The sequence below is a fragment of the Taeniopygia guttata genome, chromosome 4, assembly GCF_048771995.1.
Source record: "Taeniopygia guttata chromosome 4, bTaeGut7.mat, whole genome shotgun sequence".
Taxonomy (NCBI): Eukaryota; Metazoa; Chordata; class Aves; order Passeriformes; family Estrildidae; genus Taeniopygia; species Taeniopygia guttata.
In genome coordinates this window covers 42,075,503-42,094,827 of record NC_133028.1, presented here as the reverse complement: position 1 = coordinate 42,094,827, position 19,325 = coordinate 42,075,503, and the positions used below count along the sequence as shown (strand labels likewise).

Here is a 19,325-nt window from a genome sequence, read left to right as displayed (position 1 = left end):
AGTGAGACCTAGTTTTAGTTCCACTGTACTACAGGCTGCTCATAAGCCCTGGACAGAGGTTCAAGGATTATGTCCCTTCCATATGAAAGATGAGAGTGGTTGAACTTCCCTCAGAAGTACATGGAGGGAAAACTGTATTAAAAGTTAGGATATTCCCAAAATCAGTGATAACATCTTGGCTAGCATTCATAAGTGGAAATAACTTGTTAATGATGTCAGTTTTAGCCGTAGACAGATTTCTTAATGTCTTAGGGAGAAGTTTGTGTTCTTCCAAATCTAATAGTGTTGGTGATGTCCTCATGCAGATCCAATTCAGTGGAGTTTCAGCTCCTTGAGCCATGGCTGATTTGGGGCCAAAATGTTTAATAATTAAACCAGTCAGGTTAAACAGTTTTCATATTTTGTGAATCTCTGTAGTTTACTAGAATTCTGACAGCAGCATGAATACAGGAAAAAGGTCTAAACCAATACATTTTAGCTGTTCTTATCTTTGCTTCCTGTAAAATCCTCCTCTCCATCAAGTTAGTCTTTGAAATGGAAGCTCAGACCACAGTTCACATCCCTTCATTGTTTCAGACATTGATATGAATGACTTCAGAAAAGTGTGCTGGCTCCACTTGGCAGATTTAATTTAATTCAGTACATTATAGTCATTTATAATGCCTGAGAAAATCACAGTATATAAACACACTGAAATGTTAAAACTCTGCCAATATAAGACCTGTGATATGCAAGTTCCTATAAAACATTAGAAAGAATGTTTGAGTATTTCACTATGATTTCAAGTAACTTCATGCTGTTATTGTCTCAAAAAATTATTGAAAACATTTAAATAATATTTGAAAGATGTAATTTTTGTATTAAAAAAGGAAACCAGCAAATTAATATGCAAAATTGAATTATTTTAGTTCATTTACAATGTCACAAGTCTATATGAATGGGATAATGAATAATATTGGCTTATGCTTACAGTATTAATCTGATCTTTAATAAATCAAACCACTGATTTTATTCAAAATTATTAATGTAATGAATATAATATATCTTTCTTTTCACTTTTATGTTAAAAGACCCAAAGATTTGCACACCTATCAGGCACCAGTGAACTATTTAGAAAAATGCAGAAATCTATATTTTGTGAGTTGTCTTCACATTTAATATGATATTTCTGAAACATTCACATTTTCAGCAGGGAAAAAAAAAAAAGGAGCCACTACAATATGACATCTAATAAATTTTTTTTCTTTGGCCATTCACTTTTCCAGCTGCTTTAAAACACTTGTGATTTTTGAGAAAATGGTAACCTTGTGTAATCTGAGCAGGAGGTACTTTTAAGGATCTGAACATGTATTTGATGCCAGCATCGATAGAGGTCTCTGGGACATACAGATAAGAGTTTTCCAGAGGAATTGCTCAACAGCTGATGTATTCAGGCACAGAGTGAAGAGTCGAATATTAACAGAGAAACTCTGATTGCCCAGAAGGGTTGACCCTATCACCGTGAAGCTGGAAATTAGTGCTGCTGCATATATATAAAAGAACAGAGGAGACCTCTCCCTGTCAGAGCTGATGAAAAAAGAAGATCACTGAGCTGCTTAAGCACGCCAGCACCATGAGACTGCTCCTGCTGTTCCTGCTCTGTGTTTCCTCCATTCAGTCCCAGAGCTCTCTTGACTATGACGAAGAGGTTGTAATACTGATACTGATTAATAATTAGTTATTAATAATTAATTTAATTTAATTGCATGCATGACTTCCTCAGCTTATGTGAGTTGTGGGAAAAGATAATCCAGTGCATATTCTTTTTCTGATTGAATTGTTCAAAAAATTAACTTTTTATGTGTAACTCCACAATAGTTATTTTCTGAGTTTGGAGATATTTTCTTCCTATTTCTTTTTCTGTAGGGAATAAAGAATGTTTGATTAGTAAGATTAGGTAAGATTAGTTATTTAGCTGAATTTATTTAGGGATACTAATTTAACAATGTTGACATATGATGTTACAGACAGTTAGTATTAGGTATAAAGGAGTATAAATGTGTATAAATGTATAATTAATCATATCTTGTCTCAAAGACAGCAAAAACTTTTCTGCAGAGTCAGTAGATATTTAAAAAAACCAAAACCAAACAAGCTACCAGTTCATACAGTTTAACATTGGAAATTAAGAGGTAACAATTGCTAAACAGAAGGAAAAGCAATGAGAATCAATATAAAATAATGGTTTAATATATATTTTTGTTTAAGTAAAATATTTTAGCGGGAAACACAATTTAGAATTTTGGTACACTTTTTTATTGTTTGAAAATCCCTGTAAAAATTGTATCGGTCAGACTTTCTGACAATCTGAGCCCTTGTGTCTGCACATTGACTACTGATAACACTAATGTGTTAAATTTCAGCAATTTTGTGTTTTCAGCAATTCTGTGTTTTGTATGCTGCTTATTTTTGAAACTCCTTGAAGCCTCTTGATACTGGATCCTTTCAAATGTTTGTTATTTGGAGCTAAATCTGAGGGGGATTGGAAACGGCTGTAGGTTTTGATCAGTAGCTCAAACAATTATTAATTCAAATGGTTTTGTTTGAAAACCAGGGACCAGGCCTGTTTTCCTTATTCAGCCTCTTAGGCTTTGACATTTCTGGTAGATATGAGGAATATATGCATCAGAGACAGCTCTACAAACCTACTTTGAGAGATGTTATATAATGGTTTTCCTGATTTCACCAGTTAACAACTGGTATGAGGCCTGAGACCTGATGATGTGTTGGACTATGGCCTGATTTTCTTAGACTTTACAAATGTTCCTGTAGCCCAATAAAAAACTGGGACACTGAAAACTGGGACATCCTGCTGAATACACTTCTTAGCCCCAAGGATGTCTAATTACTTTTTTTTTTTTTTTTTTTTTTTTAATAGCATGCTATTTCAAGTTTCATGGTGCTTAGTAGCTCCGAACTATGTAAGATTTATTCCTTGGTCAAAATTGGCTATTGAAATATTATTTTACTTTGGTTTGAAGACTTTTTAGTTTATCTATATCCAGGTATGGAGAGTGTGACTAGTCTTACAAGGGAGGGGATAATTTTACATAATGTCAGTATAGCATTTCTATTATGGCTTTTTCATTCCATTTCCTGGTTTTCCTTGCTGTTTAAAATACTAAATAGTGCTGAATGGATGCCTCCACCCTGTGCACCCCGTTTTGCAATAGCAATCCCTGATTCAGAGAGTTTCGTCTCCCCTTGGCTGTGCAGGATGAGAGCCCCGTGCTTGACGTTCGAGGCCACCGACCCTTGGACAAAAGGCGTGAAATGGCGCCCACGCTCCGGCCTGTGGCAGCTCCCATCAGCGGGGCCGGATACCAGCCCCGGCCCCCCAAGCGCGGGAAGTCGGGCGACAAGAAGGAACGGATCGTCTATCCTGATGCCGGAGGCTGCAAGCATGTGCTGGAGGAGCTGGTGGGTGTCTGGCTCTTGAGACAGCTGGTGACATACTGTCCTTTCCTTCTAGTACAGCCAACATGGGAGTTTTCCTTGCCTGATAAAGGATGATCATTCATTTGAAGCAGTCCAGCTTTTCTTCACTTTGCTTGGGTTTGCTAGGACTGCATTCAGAAGGATGGTGTGTCAGAGTCCATGGGATTAGTGGCACAGTCAGCCTACAGCAAAGATGGGGAGATGAGAGTTGAATCGTAGCCCAGGAAAGGAAGTATTTGTGGGTTAGCCTGTGCCTTCTGCCTAGTTTTGCACAGGTAAATATTCAGGACAGGAAAAACCTTTGCAGAAGTGCTGGATTGAGTTTCAGACAGTCTTAAGGAACCCTAGGGACCAAAAAAAAACCCCATCCTCCCATGTCTTTCTTAAAACTAGTTTCAAAATGTAGTTTTAGTCTACCATCAGTCACCACTGCAGCTCTTACTGCATACAAGCATGCTTGAAATCCAGCACGCCCCTTGCAGCAGTCTATCACACTGTCTGCCATGATCCCTGCTGGAAAATGCAAGCTGTAATAATGCTGGGAGGCATCTTAATGACAGAGCAAAAGTTTGAGTGTGGAAGTTGCCAGCAAATGAAGTTTGGTAAAGCTTATCTAGGTGCTAAAATACCTGTTCTCACGTTGCAAACTTCGCTGTGTTCAAAGGTATGGCTGTTCACTGATGGGACTAGAACATCTTTATTCACACCCCTTTTTCCTTCTTTTAAGGGAGTGCTGTGCCCAACTGGATGTGAGCTGCGAACTACACTGCTAAAACAGGAAAAATCAGTGAAACCAGTTATTAATGATCTAAAAGTTAAAGTAAACACACTTTCGGAGGGCTCCTCAACTTTCTACGAATATGCGACCGTTCTAGAAGATAAATTGGTAAAGAGGCAAAAACAAAGAAAAGGTATGCCAGTTCTATGAACTACTAGTGTAAATGATATTGAAGTCTTATTGGCATTCCTAAAGTTACTTTTTAGTGAGATTTCTTTAAAAATTAAAAATACCTTGGACTATCTAGCAAAGCAGGATTCTGTGACTGCAGCCTCTTAAATCCTTAGAAACATCCTTTGAGAGAGGCAAAAGAATGGATCTCATATTAAGGCAAGATTCATATGAGGTCCCTAAATGTACATCATTAATGTGTTTCCCTTAGCTGTTTTCCTATGTCCATCCAATCCATTTATGACCAGCCTCTGGATTGGCACCATGGCTCCCCAGAAAGAAGGGAATTACTGCTCTTTGGCAGAGTAAAGCCCCACTGATAAATCTATTAGGTAGCAAAGAAACAACAGTACACATGTATCTCTTCCCTGAGGTATTGGCATACCTGAGATACTTTTCTGAGTGTATCTGCATAGTTTTTGCACACTGTAGAAAAGTAAGCAAAAGAAATGCCCTTCCTTCATTCCTTCTTAGTGGCACCTCAAATTGTACTTATAAACTGCTCTTCATGATTTCCTAACTGGGAAATATGTTGAAAACTAATCTGCTTTTCATCTCTCTGCTTTTCTAGACAATGATGATTTACTTTCTCAGTACAACACAGAAGTGGAATTGCAATATAGTTATATAAAGGATAATCTGGACAATAATATCCCATCCAGCCTCAGGGTCCTTCGTGCAGTTGTGGATACTTTACATAAAAAGATACAAAAACTGGAAAATGCCATTGCAACCCAGGTGGACTACTGCCGTTCCCCATGTTCTGTTTCCTGTAACATTCCTGTGGTTTCAGGCAAAGGTACTCATTCGAATCTAATGACATATTTTCTCCCATTTATGTCACTATGCAAATTGATAGATGCATCTGAAGCCTGTACAATTGATTAGGGTATTAGGAAAGATGGAAATCCTAGATGGAAAAAAAAAAACTCTTTTGTGGATAACTATTCTGGTCAGACCGAATATCCTCTTATCCAATATCAGTCTTCGTAAATGACCAGTAGGATTTTAAAGATATGAGTGCTTAAGGGCCTTTGTCAGGTGGATTTGTGACTATCATAGTTGTACTCTTGATTTTTTTCAGTCAAGAAAGGTTCTTCTTTCAAAAGCTTGTCTAATTCAAGAAGTCATTGTAAGGTGTACAGTGTTGGATCACTTAGTTTGAAGTTTCAGAAATTTCTCTTTGGAAAAGCTGCACAGCGCAGTATTCTTTCTTCCATTATTCATTCACTTGATGTAATACAGAAATCAAAACGAAAGTAAAATATTATCCATAGATATTTAAAACTGTTCCCATATAACAGCAAACCAAAAGATAAAAAAACTGTTCAAGTTCACAGATCTTTCAGTAACAGTCTGTTTTATTCTTGCAGAATGTGAGGATATAATCAGAAAGGGAGGCGAGACATCCGAAATGTACCTCATCCAGCCAGATCCTTTTGTCAAGCCATACAGAGTATACTGTGACATGGAAACAGATAATGGAGGTTAGTGTGAAAGAACTATGTTGTAATAATATTAATTTATTGATAGTACCAAAAAATCATATTAATATTTTGTATTTTATACAAAGAAATATGAAATTATGCCCTTTTGTAATTACTTGATCATTAAATCTGATTGACTCATTCAGGGAAGTCTTGTTGAGGTCATCTGCTGGTGCAGAATAGGATACTTCTATAGTGAAACTGGAAATAAATTGTGTATGTATCTTACTATGACCATCATGGAATGTGCATAGATGTGCCGACAAGGATAGCCTGGCTCATTTCTTACCCTGCTCCAATGCACTTGACAAAAGACCAGGGCTGTCCTTCAAGCTCTGCTTTTTCCACCTTTCCTTATGAAGCAAGGTTCTATTTAAGTGTGAACAAACGGGACAAAGCTGAGCTCAAAAGCAGTGAAAGGACCTGCTGCAAGGAGGTCCTCTGGTCCTGAGGCAAAATTAAAAGGGCTGTATCTTAGTGTTTGATGCTCCTTTTGTACTGATAATTTAATCTAAATACCCTTGCTCCTGCAGGTTGGACTTTGATTCAGAACCGCCAGGACGGCAGTGTTAATTTCGGAAGAGTATGGGATCAATATAAAAAAGGATTTGGAAATGTTGCAAAGAGTGGAGGGAAGAACTACTGTGATACACCAGGTAAAACACAAGTGTACAATGCAAGGAGCAGCTCCTAGTGAAACCATTTTCTCATATTTTTTGAAGCTCTTAGATTTTTTTAAAATTAACTAATCCACTCCAGCAGACCTATAGGCAAATAATAAAGTTGTCTTGAAGTATATTGCAAAGTCTGTTTCACAGAGCTCTCACTTGCTCCTTCTCAGGTGAATATTGGCTTGGAAACGACAAGATCAGCCAGCTTACCAAAATAGGGCCCACTGAAGTTCTAATTGAAATGGAGGACTGGAATGGTGATAAAGTATCAGCTCATTATGGAGGTTTCACCATACAGAATGAAGGAAACAAGTATCAGCTTTCAGTTAGCAACTACAAAGGCACTGCAGGCAATGCGCTGATGGAAGGAGCTTCCCAATTGCATGGAGAAAACAGGACAATGACAATTCACAATGGCATGTACTTCAGTACTTATGACAGAGACAATGATGGATGGTATGTACTTGCACTATTAAGCACCTGTGCTTAATACCTGATTACATATTCATGAATAAAGGAATTGTTTAGGTTGGGGAAGACATACATTTCTCACTGCTTTCTATCTTTAAATGTCATTGATATGGTAATTATCATTATGAACTCCAAATAAAAGTAGGTATCTATCAGTAAACTAAAATGTCATTCCCCAAGAGGTATAATTAAAATTTGATTTGTTTTTCTTAGCTGCTTTACCTTTTGATTGCACCGTGTAGCACATGCTTGTGATGGTCAATCCTTTGTAGAAAGTTCAAAGAGAACTTAAATTGTTTATTATGGTTTGAAAATTTCAAACCTATCCGTACAGGCGGGTATATGTACTCTGTTGATCTGTGAGCCTATATTACAGATGTCACTCTCAATGCCTTTTTTTTTTTCATCAGGTTAACATTAGATCCAAGAAAACAGTGCTCCAAAGAAGATGGTGGTGGATGGTGGTACAACCGCTGCCACTCAGCCAACCCCAATGGCAGATACTACTGGGGAGGCACCTACAGCTGGGACATGGCAAAACATGGGACAGATGATGGCATCGTGTGGATGAACTGGAAAGGGTCGTGGTATTCAATGAAGAAGATGAGCATGAAAATCCGGCCATACTTTCCACAGTAACCATTATCAAAATGTACAGAATCAGGGATTTTCTTTTAGTATTTGTACGTGGTTTTCTTTTTAGCATGGTACTCAGTGTTACCTTTACATATGAGAACCAAATCTGTATGTACAACCATATTGTGACCTAAAGTGAAAAGCTATATCAAATGTAAATCTAAATCTGTCCGATGAAAATAACTTACAAGTGTATTTTTCCCATTTTTCATTTGTGCACAAAACAGAATTAACTATTATGGAATAACACTGATAAAATAAAACCAACTCGTTTCACTCTTTTACAAAGGTCTTTTGTATCTCTTTTAAAGAGGGAGAGGATTATTTCGAAATGTTTTGTAAAAACTAATGAAGTCTTAAAACTAAAGTATTCTTAATATTATTCCTAAGTATTTATGCATAATCTGGGGAAGAGCAAATGCATTCCACTAAATAAGAGGCAGTTATCTTCTTTTGTATTATAGAAGTAACAGTAACTACCTGTGTAACAAGTTGAGGAGGAATAAAAGTGAAAAGAGTATTGAACAAACCAGTAGGTCACTGGTCCCTTGGTTCAAATCCTGTTGCTGGAAAAAATATGTCCTTTTCTGGGACCTGGTCAGGTACTTGCTTCCACACATACATGTTTTTTATACAATCCCTATTATAGGACTAGAATAATTAATGTGTCTAGTCATAGAGTAGTGGAGGTTGAATATTTCACCAAACCTAGTAGTCTGTGCTCCCTTGAGCAGGCAAAGACAAGACTTCTCAACCCTGGCAGACAGGATGAACATCTCTCAAAGGGGTCTGCCTTCCTCCACGAAGGAAGAGACCCAGATCACTAGGGGTGGATGGATCCCACCTGAAACCTTTAGTGTTTATTTAATCTGTGAAGCCCAGGAGGACAAGAACGAGACACAATGGCAGCTTCTCACTAAAGGAGCACATGCATGTTCAGCATCCACACAGGCAGGCTTCCATTGAGGCTAAGGAGCAAAATCTTAATGTGCAAGTGGAAACCCGTTTTCCAAAAGCACAGACCCCCTTCTCACATGTGAGTGTCTTTGCTCTGCAGCAATCTTTCTGAAAAGATTAGACAGTGGCTGTATTTGAAAAAAAGGCTAAAAGTGATCTGCTTTACACGTATTTGATGGTCTTCTTAAATGGTATGCAACATGTCAGTGAGATTAGAGGTAAGGAAGTTTGCTCATGCCTCTTTCTAGAAGCACAGAAATATTACTCATAATTGTGTATTTTTATGTATAAAGTATAAAGATAAATACATAAAGTATAAAGGTAAATACAATGTGGTCTTCTGTAATTGTGTGACCAGTATCACTGATATTCCATGCAGCCAGCTTTTTTCTAGAAGATCCTTACCACACACTGTCAGCAAGCTGATTTAAACCCTTTACCCTCAGAAGAATTGTTTGGCATATGTGCTGAGAAACATTCAGATAGTTCCTCATCTCGCTTTTTCTGGTTGGAGTCATATCCTTTTAGTGGTTGCTAGAAAATAATAGCCTGTTTTGGGAGTTGCATTTTGATGAGTTATCATGGAGTTGTCTTATTTTGAAGCTACAAGTATGCATGGTAAGCTCTCTAGGATTCATCAATGGGATGGAAGGTCCATGTCCATATTTATAAAATCAAAACTTAGGAGATTCTTAAAAGTCAGTCCTCAAATGCGTGCATTCTTTATCAAAGTGTACTCCATGTTAGGTGTGTGGCAAAAGTGAGAACCCACACCACCCTTGGTTCTTTTGGAGAGCTGATTCCCACTGCTGTTGTGCTCCCCGTGAAATGGAAATGAGATTGTGAATGTTGAGCTTCCTTAGATTTTCGAAGGCCGTGTTAGTAGAGGAAGGATTTCATTGTGAACATGCTTCTAAATATTTTTACTTATTTAACATCCCCGAAACAAAGTAAATAACTCAAACAAAAATATTTTATCTCAAGTCAATGTGTGAGCTGCCAAAGACATAGGCCAAGTTTATATCAAAAGGGTTTTTAAATCAATATTTCATTGTCAGTAAAAAATAAGGTCAAAAAAGTATTTTTGATAATTAATAATTATTTATTTTTTAATCTCCAAATGTGCTAAGTTGCCTTCAAATTCACAGGGTAAAGGTTCATCATACATACATATATAAAAAAATCTTTTCGACTTGTAGTAATAATGCACATTAAAGGCCTGTCTTTCTACAGGGTTTCTATAGGCCTGATTTTCATTCTAACAGTTTTTAGGGAATAGTCAGAGGCTTTAAATGGCAGCCAGACTACACCATTTTCAATCTCATAGGGGACATTGTACCTGGGGTCGTAGTGGCCCCCCAGATAGTAAATGCCATTGAGGTTGGCAGCCTGGCAGCTGTTGTACCACCAGCCCCCCCCGTACATCTCGGCACAGTTCTCCTCCCAGTGGTCCTGGTCCCGGTCAAAGGTGCTGAACTTCATTTGGGCATGTGACGTGTACTCAGAGCCCTCTTCCAGCCAGCCAGCGACCAGGGCGTCCCCGGCAGTGCCCTCATAGAAAGACACGGCAAGGGTGTACCCTTCAGCTTCAGACCCTACCCGTACAAGATACTCTGCAAACACAGCGTTTCCATCCCAGTCCTCTAACTCTACGCGAAGGACAGACTCATTCTGAGTGAGCAAGTGTAGGTTTTCATTGCCCAGCCAAAACTCTCCTTGCCCCCTGCCATCCACGCTGCCGAAACCTTTCTTGTAGTCTTGCCAGGTCCGGTTAAAATTCACTGATCCATCCATTCTCTGTTGGATCAATAGCCATCCTCCCAAAGTGGTCTCTTGGTCGCAATAAACTGACAAAACCTTATTGGATCCCGCTGGCTTGATTTTGAAAATGCCACTTTTGGCACCAGAAGTGTGTTTCTGGCGGATATCATCACAGTCTAAAAAAAAAAGTTGATCTGGTTTGACAGAAGATATCAGCAAAATTTAATAAAAGGTTCAGAGGAATCCAAATACCAATAGCTCAGATGAAAATTGTTAAACACATCTTGGAATATGCTAGGTATAGTGATAGGCAACATTAAAAAGAATTCAGGAAAGAAAACTTTACATATTTCTTAAATTGTGAATTGTCTATGTAATACCCGAGTATTAATGAAATATTTTCCCTTTTGTTTCCAAGGTGGTAACAAACAGACACAGTGCTTGCATTTAATCATCACACTGTTGTACTACAGCATCTAAAATCAATGTGTCAGTTTGGTTATGGATGGAGTTTGGCTCCATTACCTCAATAACTACCTTTCCCAGTGCTGGGTGTCCTTCGCTTCCCTCCTGACGATCTGAAGCTGCGTGCCTGAAAGTCTGGGGTATCCTCTGCACTCTGATCATGTTCCAACCCACCTAGCTGCTCATTTGTTTCACGGATCTTTACTGATTTGGTTTCAAAAGTAGAGCCTCCCTTGTTCTTGACCGCTACAGTCTTGGAGTGACTTGCACTGCCAGATGGGAATCCAGATGGCTGAAGTCTTCCAAAGTCATCTTCCTCCTCCTCTCCTAAGTCTCCAAATTTGTCTTTTCCCCCATAAGCCCCTGAGTGACCTGTACCTATGTGGCTACTGCCTGTGCGTCTGCTGGTTGTGAAGCTGCTAGATCCGCTAACGTGCTTAGTAGGCATGGATGGAGAGTCAGGGGCAAAAAATGACTCTAGCTCAGGGAATACAGTCTCTAGCTTGCGCAAGCCATCTGCACCACTAAAACGGTAGGTGGTCCCTTCCCCTCCAACATTTCCAGGTAAATAGGCGCAATCTGAGCCATCCGAAGAGACTGTTTTCTCAACTACTTCTTCTCTAGGGCCATCAGGCCCAGAGACAATTTTTCTGGTGGTAGTTTTGGTGCATCTACGAACAGCAGAGGAGGTTTTGTCTTCCAGACTAAAGGTTTCTCTCCCATGAGGAGGAATAACTAATTTGCTGGGGTATGAAGATTCGTCCCCCCTTGCTTCTGCTGTGTGATATGAGCTGTCACCTCGGGAGGGTTTTGTGTCTGTTTCTGGTCTTTCTAATACCACTTCCATCTGCTTGATGTCATTAATTATGTTCAGAGCTTGCATTTCTGGCAGAGGCTTATGCTTAAAATGATCAGGAACATTAGAGTCCTTAAGTGGCCTCATTTTCAGTGTGCTCAAAGTGGTTGTTTGAAGCTCTGGGTGCAAGTTGATGGAGTTGGCTTGGGCAAGCTGCTTCTGGATGTTGTCGTAGCTTTCTTTGTCCACCTTGTAATCAAAACTTTTAGCACAGGTTCCTTTGCAAGCTCGTATCTTAATATCAATGTCCACCTACATAACCAGAAAGAAGTAATTTGGTTAGGGAGCTTTCCCAACTTTCTCAAGCAAGGATATCTTCTACTGAACGGGGGAAAGATGGGAGCTGCCATAGTACCTCCCACCTACAGCTGAGCTTTTCCAAAGTTCCATTTTGATGTCATCATAAGCTTATTTCCATTGTAAATACAACATGTGCAATAGCACCATGCATGTGAGTTCCATGGAAAAGAACATTGCAGAAAGTTCCCAATCTCTGCTACCTTTATTTTTGGGGTTTAGAGGTGTCTTCCTGGTTTTGGAAGGAGTGCTGCAGAGTTGGACATGGTCCATGGGGACTGGGGCAGAAACAGGCCCTCCAAAGAGAGGGGAAGACTCTCTCATGGCCCTGCTGAGGTCTGACATCTTGGGGTTACCTCTGCTTTCTCAAATGATCCAAATGGTAGATTTCTGTTCTAGAAAGCAAAACGAGCCTTTGAGCACAACCACTGTTTGTGCCATGACTTTTCCTTGCCATCAGAAGAACTGGCTGCAACCTGGGAACACAGGTTCTAATGCCAGCCCTAGCTGTGGGCAGCAGTGGCAGCACTGGGGATGGACAGAGCCCGTCCCTTCTCTTACTACTCAGCAGCTCCTTCCAGCAGGAGAAGCAATTCTCAGCAGATGGAGCATCCTTGTGGCCTGAGAGAGATGGGACTAGGAACTCACGGAACTCACACTAGGTCCTACAGAGCAGAAGTAGAAAGCCAGGATGGATAGAAAGCAACTCATTTGGGGATTTGTCTCAGCAAGTCAGAACCTGTGAGCATTGTAACATGTTTTCTCCCAGCTGGAGCACTGCTCACCATAATGCTCACCCCTTTCTGTAGCGAAGCCCTGGAGAGAATGGGAAGTTCATAGCAGACACTTACCTCTAAGCGCTTCATCTCCACCACTTGTTCCTGGATGCTGCTCTGCAGAGCTTTAATTCTGTTCACTTGAGTAACAACTCTCTGCTTTAATGTCATAATTCTCCGTCTCAGTTCTCCTGACAGGCGACCATAAGTCTCATCAAGCTCTGAAAAAAATTATGTCACAGTCAGCTATACCCATGTGCTTTTCTTTCCTAAATATGTATCATATTTGAAAATATGTAATTAAACACATAATTGAGAACATATGTCTCATAGTACTGAGCAGATTAAATGAATTTTTGATAACTAGTTAAGAGTCTATTAATATGATTGTTCTGATAATAATATACAGTGCAGCCCCTACTTTCACTACGTATGTCTTATTTACAAAAAAGTAGTAATTCAGTACTGGATAGTAAAACTGGGCACGAGATACTCACCCTGAGCACTGTCCAGGTTTGGTTTTAGTGCATTTACAGTTTCCACAATTATCTGATTGGACTTCTTATGGTTGTTTTGATTATCTGAAAGCAGTTTCTTGATTTTGTCTATTCTGTGACTAAACTCCTGGTCCTTTTCATCAATCAGTCCTTGCATTCTGCATCCTGATGGACATTTGGTACCCTAGAATTGAAAGAGGGAAATAATTGTGCTAAAATCCTTAAGAGTAAACATAGTGTATAATGGAATCTGTGAAGCACATACTCAGAAACCTGTCATAACCATGGGGTGTGGAACAAGTAAACCTTTAGTTTCCCCTCTCTTCTGTTCCTCATGGGTGAGATTTTTCTGTATATATGTATATTTCCTAAAGATCTGCTGTAAGAAGTCTGTCATCCAGTTTGAGGGAGGATGTTAGAGACTAGCATTTTTAAGCAAAGTTTTCCTCAGAAAAGCTTAATGTTCTGACAGACATAAGCTCTTTGCGAAGAAGTCATCAAATAAATGGAGCATAGAAAAGGACTGAGATGCAAGAGGCAAGAAAGGGAGAAATTAGTAGTTTATATGCAAAGACATCTAGGAAATTATTGTGAAACATTTACTGGGCATCTTGCAATCTGACATCCTAAAAATTAACTAGTGAGTGTATGTGATTTCTAGCTACATCTTTTCTTTTTGTCACAATTCTCTTTCTGGTGCCTTTCTTTTATGAACTCCAAAAGTGGCAATACCAAAATTCTGAAAAGAAACAATGCTTATGTTTTTCTAGGCTAAGCCTTTGTTTATTTAATCCTTTTTTTCCAGACTTACTTTCTCTTCTCATTCTGCACCACTGCAAACTTCTCCCTGTTTCTTTTGTTTTCATTTTGCCCTTCCTTTGTCTCCCACGGGAGATGTGTGCAGGCTGCCCCGACCTGAAGTGTTTCGTCAGCCCTAACCCCATGCTGGCCTGTAGCACCTGGTGTAGTGATGCAGCTGATCCAGCTGCTGATCCAGCTGCTGATCCAGCTGCTGATCCAGCTGCTGATCCAGCTGAGGTCCATGAGTGCCCCAGGGATGAGTCTCCCTTTCCCCCCAGTGTCAGTCGCTCACCCAGTCGTCATCCGCGCAGATGGGCCAGCTCTTCTCAGACTGGCAGCTGGACGGGGACTTGTGCTCCACAATCCTGGGACCACGGACTCCTGCACCTATCTGTTCAAAGGTGCTCTCTCCGTCTTGTGCCTGCCAGGAGGAAAAAGGGAAGAAGGAAAACCAGGGCTCAGTGAACAGCTGTTGAGGGAGCAGAAACACAATGCTGATGTCCTCACACTCAGCAGGTGGGTGGCAATCGCAGCCATCCAGTAAGCATCACACCCAACACTGCAAGGATTTTGCTCCAACATTTCTTGTAAGATATGATATTAGTAAGTTGAAAGTTATTATATCTTGTAAGTTATGACATCTTGTAAGATATGATCTCCTAAAATTAATGCTTTTATGTAGAGAGCTAGTGATGCTCAGGATATATTTATGATAATATCATTCCACAGAAATAGTTTGTCCTGTGTGTAAATATAAAATTAACTTGAAATTAGACTGAAACTGGAAAATTAAAAATAAATACTTAAAAAATACTATTCTCATTAGCTGCAATACTGCAAAATTCCTATTGTCACTTTACCACATTCAGTCTACACAAAGGTAGCTTACAGATATATGAGTTTTTCCACTAGTGTTTCTGATTTTAATCACAGTTGCTAACTGGAAGCTTGTAGCATGGTTTTGTCTGACAAAAAGAGCAAGAAAGCTACTAACACAATTTAAAAAACAATTTCAGTGATGGATGTATTTCACTGTGTTAGTGGAAAGAAGAAAAATAAATACGCTGAGGTTGTCTTCAAATCTGAGAAGAAAAAGTGATATACAAGCTAATTCCAAGCCAAAACACGATAAAGATTCATTCCTCCAGTGTTATCACTTAGTAAAAGACCATAATTTTTCTTTCCATTTTTGTTTTTCATTAAAGAAAGCTGTGTTTAAGATGTAATTAGGTCTGACTGAAATCCTCTGTGCATCTTTTGTGCTTTTTAAACATTATAATGAATGCTTGAAAATGTTAATGACTACTTCTTATTATGATACTTCTGAAGCTGAGAAAGTGATCTTAATTCTAACATCCAGGGTCAGAACTACTCTGAGGAACTGGAATGTTTTTATTAAAATCAACAGATTCAAATTCAGTAGTTTGATTAATTAATTATTTGATTAATGGCCCAAGTGCCTCCTAAAAGTAGCACATATATCTAAAACTGCCCTTTAGGCATTGACAACTCCAATTTGTCCCAACTTCTTCCTATAATTTCTGTCATCAGTTAAAACAAGCACTTTCTTTTTAAAAAAAAGTCACAAAAAAAATTGTAAAGAATGTAACATAAGATTATGGACAGAGTCCGCAATGGGAAAAAAAAGTTATATTAGCACAGGTGAAAATAAATTTTATCTCCTTCCTTATCAATATTTTGATTCTTACTTAGTTGTAGTTTAAGCTGATGTTGCTGGTACAAGAATCCTTGTTTTTAAATGTGTCTTTCATAATAAAGGTATTGTGTGTCATTTGTAGGTAGAAGATCCTGCTGAAATAATGTCCAAAGGAAAGCACAATTCATTCCAATGAACATGAAAATTTCTGAATGGCTGGAGCCACTACATCTAGCTAGTTATGTTTGAGACTTAGAGCATCACCAAGATGCTCTAAGATTTGCTTTGCTGCTCCTGAAGCTGGGCAGATTCAGCAAAACCAAGTTAAACAAAACTACAGAGGGCTGGATATTCCAAAAGTACTGATGAAACTTCATCAGTGAAGTGGTTACACTAAGCTGCTGCATATGTGTGTGCACTGAATTTTACAAGCTAGGTGATAGACAAAATTTATCTATCTCATGAATGAACATTAAATAAATGCTTACTATTTAAAATAGAAAGATACAAAAAGAATCAAGTAAGAAAATTCATACCCAGGCTATGCTGAGGCACAGGAGCGCACAGAGGATCCTCACAGGTATCATCTTCAGAAGAGCAAGAACTCTGACTGAAAGGATGCTCTTTGCCACTCTTTTGGTGCAATTTAAACCTGAATGAAAAGCTGAGATTAATCATTATGTTCCCTTCTGTTTGTAGAAAAAACAAACATGCCCCCCTCCCCCTTCAGTGATTACTTAAGGCTTCTTGCACAAGTTTCTGGTGTTATTTGCTCCAGATAAGTTTGTTCAGCGCCAACATGCGGGCAACACCAAGGATTCCAGGAAGAAAGTCTGTCTAAAACTATTTCTTGTAATTTGACAGTCAACCAAGATGTATGTCAGCACTAGTGGGATCCAGCAGTGCTTATCTGCTGGAAAACACATACTCAGTGTGATGGGCATTTAACTGCATAAACAAAGAGCTGATATTTGAAAAAGGAAGTCATTGCTTTGCCTGCATGTTGGTGTTGAACACAATATACTGAGGTCCATGGAGAATCTCCATCTCAAACTGAAAAAAACTCAAATTTTGACTCTATAATAGACACAAAAGTCTGGTGAAAAATCACAAGCTTGTGATCTCCATGCTCAGGAGCACAAAAATTGCAGGTGCAACCTTTGTGGGTTCTCCTTGGGCATACAGTCATGGACTGTGCTTTACCACAGGATCACATATGACATTTCTTCCACTGAACCCCTTCTGTCTCACGCTGAGCATGGGGATGGTGTTTCACAGGCAAACATCTGCCCAGAGCTGTACACTCTTTTTCATTGTAGGATGATGCTCTGAAAACTGCTTAAAGCTTGAAGGATTTCGCTATGGTGCATTACATTCATTCCCTGGCCATAGCTTTCCCCTTTTCACAGTTGTAGAAACCAGGTGAGAAGGTTAAGTGAAAAAGTAGCTATTAATTTTGGGATCTATTTTGATAATCTGAAGTCTTCAGAGTACACCCAATGTGCAGATCCCATTGCTGGCAGCTGCCTCTCTGTGCCAGCACCATGGCTCAGAGAGAAGAGCTGGCAGCCAGCTCTGAGACACGTGAGTGTCTTGCCTCTGGTCCCACAGGAGCTGGGTGATCAGGGCAGGAATAGCACCTAATTCTGCAGGGTATCAGCTAAAAGTAAGGGACCGCTGTGCCCCACCCTGTCCTGCTATCTGTGTTACAATCTATGCAACAGCTAATGCATCCTTCATATTGCAGATGTGTATGTCACTTAGGTCCAAACTTTTCCCAGTTTGTTGATGCTTGATTTTGTGATCATCCATAGTAATATTATATTTGTAATTTAATAGGCCTTAAAAATCAATAGTAGTAAGAGCACATAAACCAGAAGAATTTCTGCCTTTTAAACCATGCTAACATAGGATGTGACAATTTTCTAGATAGCGTTCCAGGCACCAGTCACCAGGGTAACAGATGGCAAGTAGCATGTTCCAGACTTCTTCCGACCTGAGGGATGGCGCAGCACTCTGGTGACACTCAAACACAGTCAACTTAACTCTGGTCCAAGTAAAACTTGGCCACCAAGGCTAGAGGGACTGGAAAGAAGTTGACATCTGATCATAAACATTAGGTAAGCTAAGAGGGGTTTCCTACTTGCTGCAAAGGCAACTGCTGCGGGAAGCTGGGGTGAAGGAGGAGCTTCTCAGACTTCACAGTCAGGGGCTGAATCTGTGTGCCTGACCTTCAGCCTGTACTTCTGCTTTCATGCTGCAATCATTCAGTTACTTCTGCCAGTGTTTGTTTGAAAGGCTGGAGGCCAAGAGCTAGATAAACTTTGGATTTAACTTTAATTCAGGATCAAAGGACAGAAGTGCAGTTCACTGCTTCATCTGGCCTGCTCTTGGCTAAATGCCACAGTAACAGTTGGGGAGTCTGGGATTTAGAGGTGGTTTGTGTGCCCTAGATGTGAGCCTCACCTTGTTTGCCCAGCACTCTCTGTTTCTCCTGCCCTACCACCAGCTTCCACGTGGTGCCTTCTGCTCCTCCTGCCTGCCCATTCATGACCTGTCTACCGGTGCTTTGTCTTAGACTTCATTCTCCTTTAGACTCAGCTCTCATCTTCGCTTTCTCTTCATACCCTCCTCAGACTACCTAACCCTTTTGAAGTCATTACTATTCAGTCCCAGCACTTTGTCCCACATTTTCCCAATGCAACATCCCAGAAATCCTACAGGTCATCCACTTTATTTGATTCTTTCTTCCTCTACCTCTTCCTCATTCACTTTTTTTTTCCTCCTTGCCTTTGGAGTGAGATTCCTCTGTTTTGTGCTACAGTGGTCATTGGAAGAGTCACTGCAAGCTCAAGGTGTGAAACAAAGCCCATCAAATCCTTTAATAGACTTTTTACAAAGTGAGAGGTATAAACTTTTCTAAATACAGATAACTTTTACTATAGGCTACTGTCCAAGGGTCACGTATGATAAAAAATTATTCCGAAAAGAGAAATATGCTCAGCTGTCAGTATACAAAATTGGGGCAGTAAGTTCAATTGCATTGTACTTTCTTGCAAAAAATAATACTGAGAGTATTATTCTATTTTTAAGAGTTAGAAGAAATATGTCTTTTCTGTCTTCTTTCTGATAGATAGGGTATTGGATACCATAGCATGGAGCTTCCAGAAGCACAGATTGACAGATTTCTTTCAGGGCCCAGAGAACACAACAGTGGGCTGGGATCCTGCAGACTCTCTGATCAACTCTGGCATAGGACTTCTTTGGAAGATCAGGCTTCTTGGATTCACTGACTCTGACCCTTCTGACCAGTGGAGCAAATGCTCCTCTCCAGAAATTAAAATGATTTGTGAAAACTTAAAGACACCCATCAGCAAACCAACAAGAATAAGCCAATCTTAGTTATGGTGAGCAATCCATAAAATGCCAGCTCATATCCATGAAATGTGTGTAATTACAGCAGATTGCTACAGAATCACAGCCAAAATCTAAACCAGGTGAGGCAATTATGATCTAGCAGAGTATAAATACAGATATCAAAGTGACAGAAGTGAAAGGAATATTTTT

General features: G+C 39.6%; 2 protein-coding genes across 2 annotated transcripts; one reads left to right on the top strand and one right to left on the bottom strand.

Annotated features, from left to right (window-relative positions):
* The first annotated feature begins 1,537 nt into the window (after positions 1-1,537).
* On the top strand, positions 1,538-7,979 carry FGB (fibrinogen beta chain). The gene is made up of 8 exons (XM_002196422.7): positions 1,538-1,687; positions 3,256-3,459; positions 4,205-4,388; positions 4,998-5,225; positions 5,800-5,913; positions 6,447-6,569; positions 6,755-7,040; positions 7,466-7,979. The coding sequence occupies exons 1-8, from the start codon at positions 1,613-1,615 to the stop codon at positions 7,692-7,694; spliced, it is 1,443 nt and encodes a 480-aa protein (XP_002196458.3). The 5' UTR covers positions 1,538-1,612; the 3' UTR covers positions 7,695-7,979.
* A 1,844-nt stretch (positions 7,980-9,823) lies between these two features.
* On the bottom strand, positions 9,824-16,403 carry FGA (fibrinogen alpha chain). Its single transcript, XM_002198548.7, has 6 exons — positions 16,295-16,403; positions 14,394-14,522; positions 13,301-13,484; positions 12,879-13,024; positions 10,947-11,982; positions 9,824-10,585 (listed from the first exon to the last, which is right to left on the bottom strand). Exons 1-6 carry the CDS (start codon positions 16,343-16,345, stop codon positions 9,876-9,878), a joined length of 2,256 nt encoding a protein of 751 aa, XP_002198584.4. The 5' UTR covers positions 16,346-16,403; the 3' UTR covers positions 9,824-9,875.
* Positions 16,404-19,325: the final 2,922 nt, after the last annotated feature.

Excerpts from the sequence above, each read along its gene's own strand:
- FGA (XM_002198548.7), bottom strand. The coding sequence starts at position 16,345 with ATGATACCTGTGAGGATCCTCTGTGCGCTCCTGTGCCTCAGCATAGCC. Across the intron at positions 14,523-16,294 it reads TGTGCCTCAGCATAGCCTGG|GCACAAGACGGAGAGAGCAC; the intron begins GTATGAATTTTC and ends TCCTCCTGGCAG. Across the intron at positions 10,586-10,946 it reads GACACCCAGCACTGGGAAAG|ACTGTGATGATATCCGCCAG; the intron begins GTAGTTATTGAG and ends TTTTTTTTTTAG.
- FGB (XM_002196422.7), top strand. The coding sequence starts at position 1,613 with ATGAGACTGCTCCTGCTGTTCCTGCTCTGTGTTTCCTCCATTCAGTCC. Across the intron at positions 4,389-4,997 it reads GAGGCAAAAACAAAGAAAAG|ACAATGATGATTTACTTTCT; the intron begins GTATGCCAGTTC and ends CTGCTTTTCTAG. Across the intron at positions 6,570-6,754 it reads GAACTACTGTGATACACCAG|GTGAATATTGGCTTGGAAAC; the intron begins GTAAAACACAAG and ends GCTCCTTCTCAG.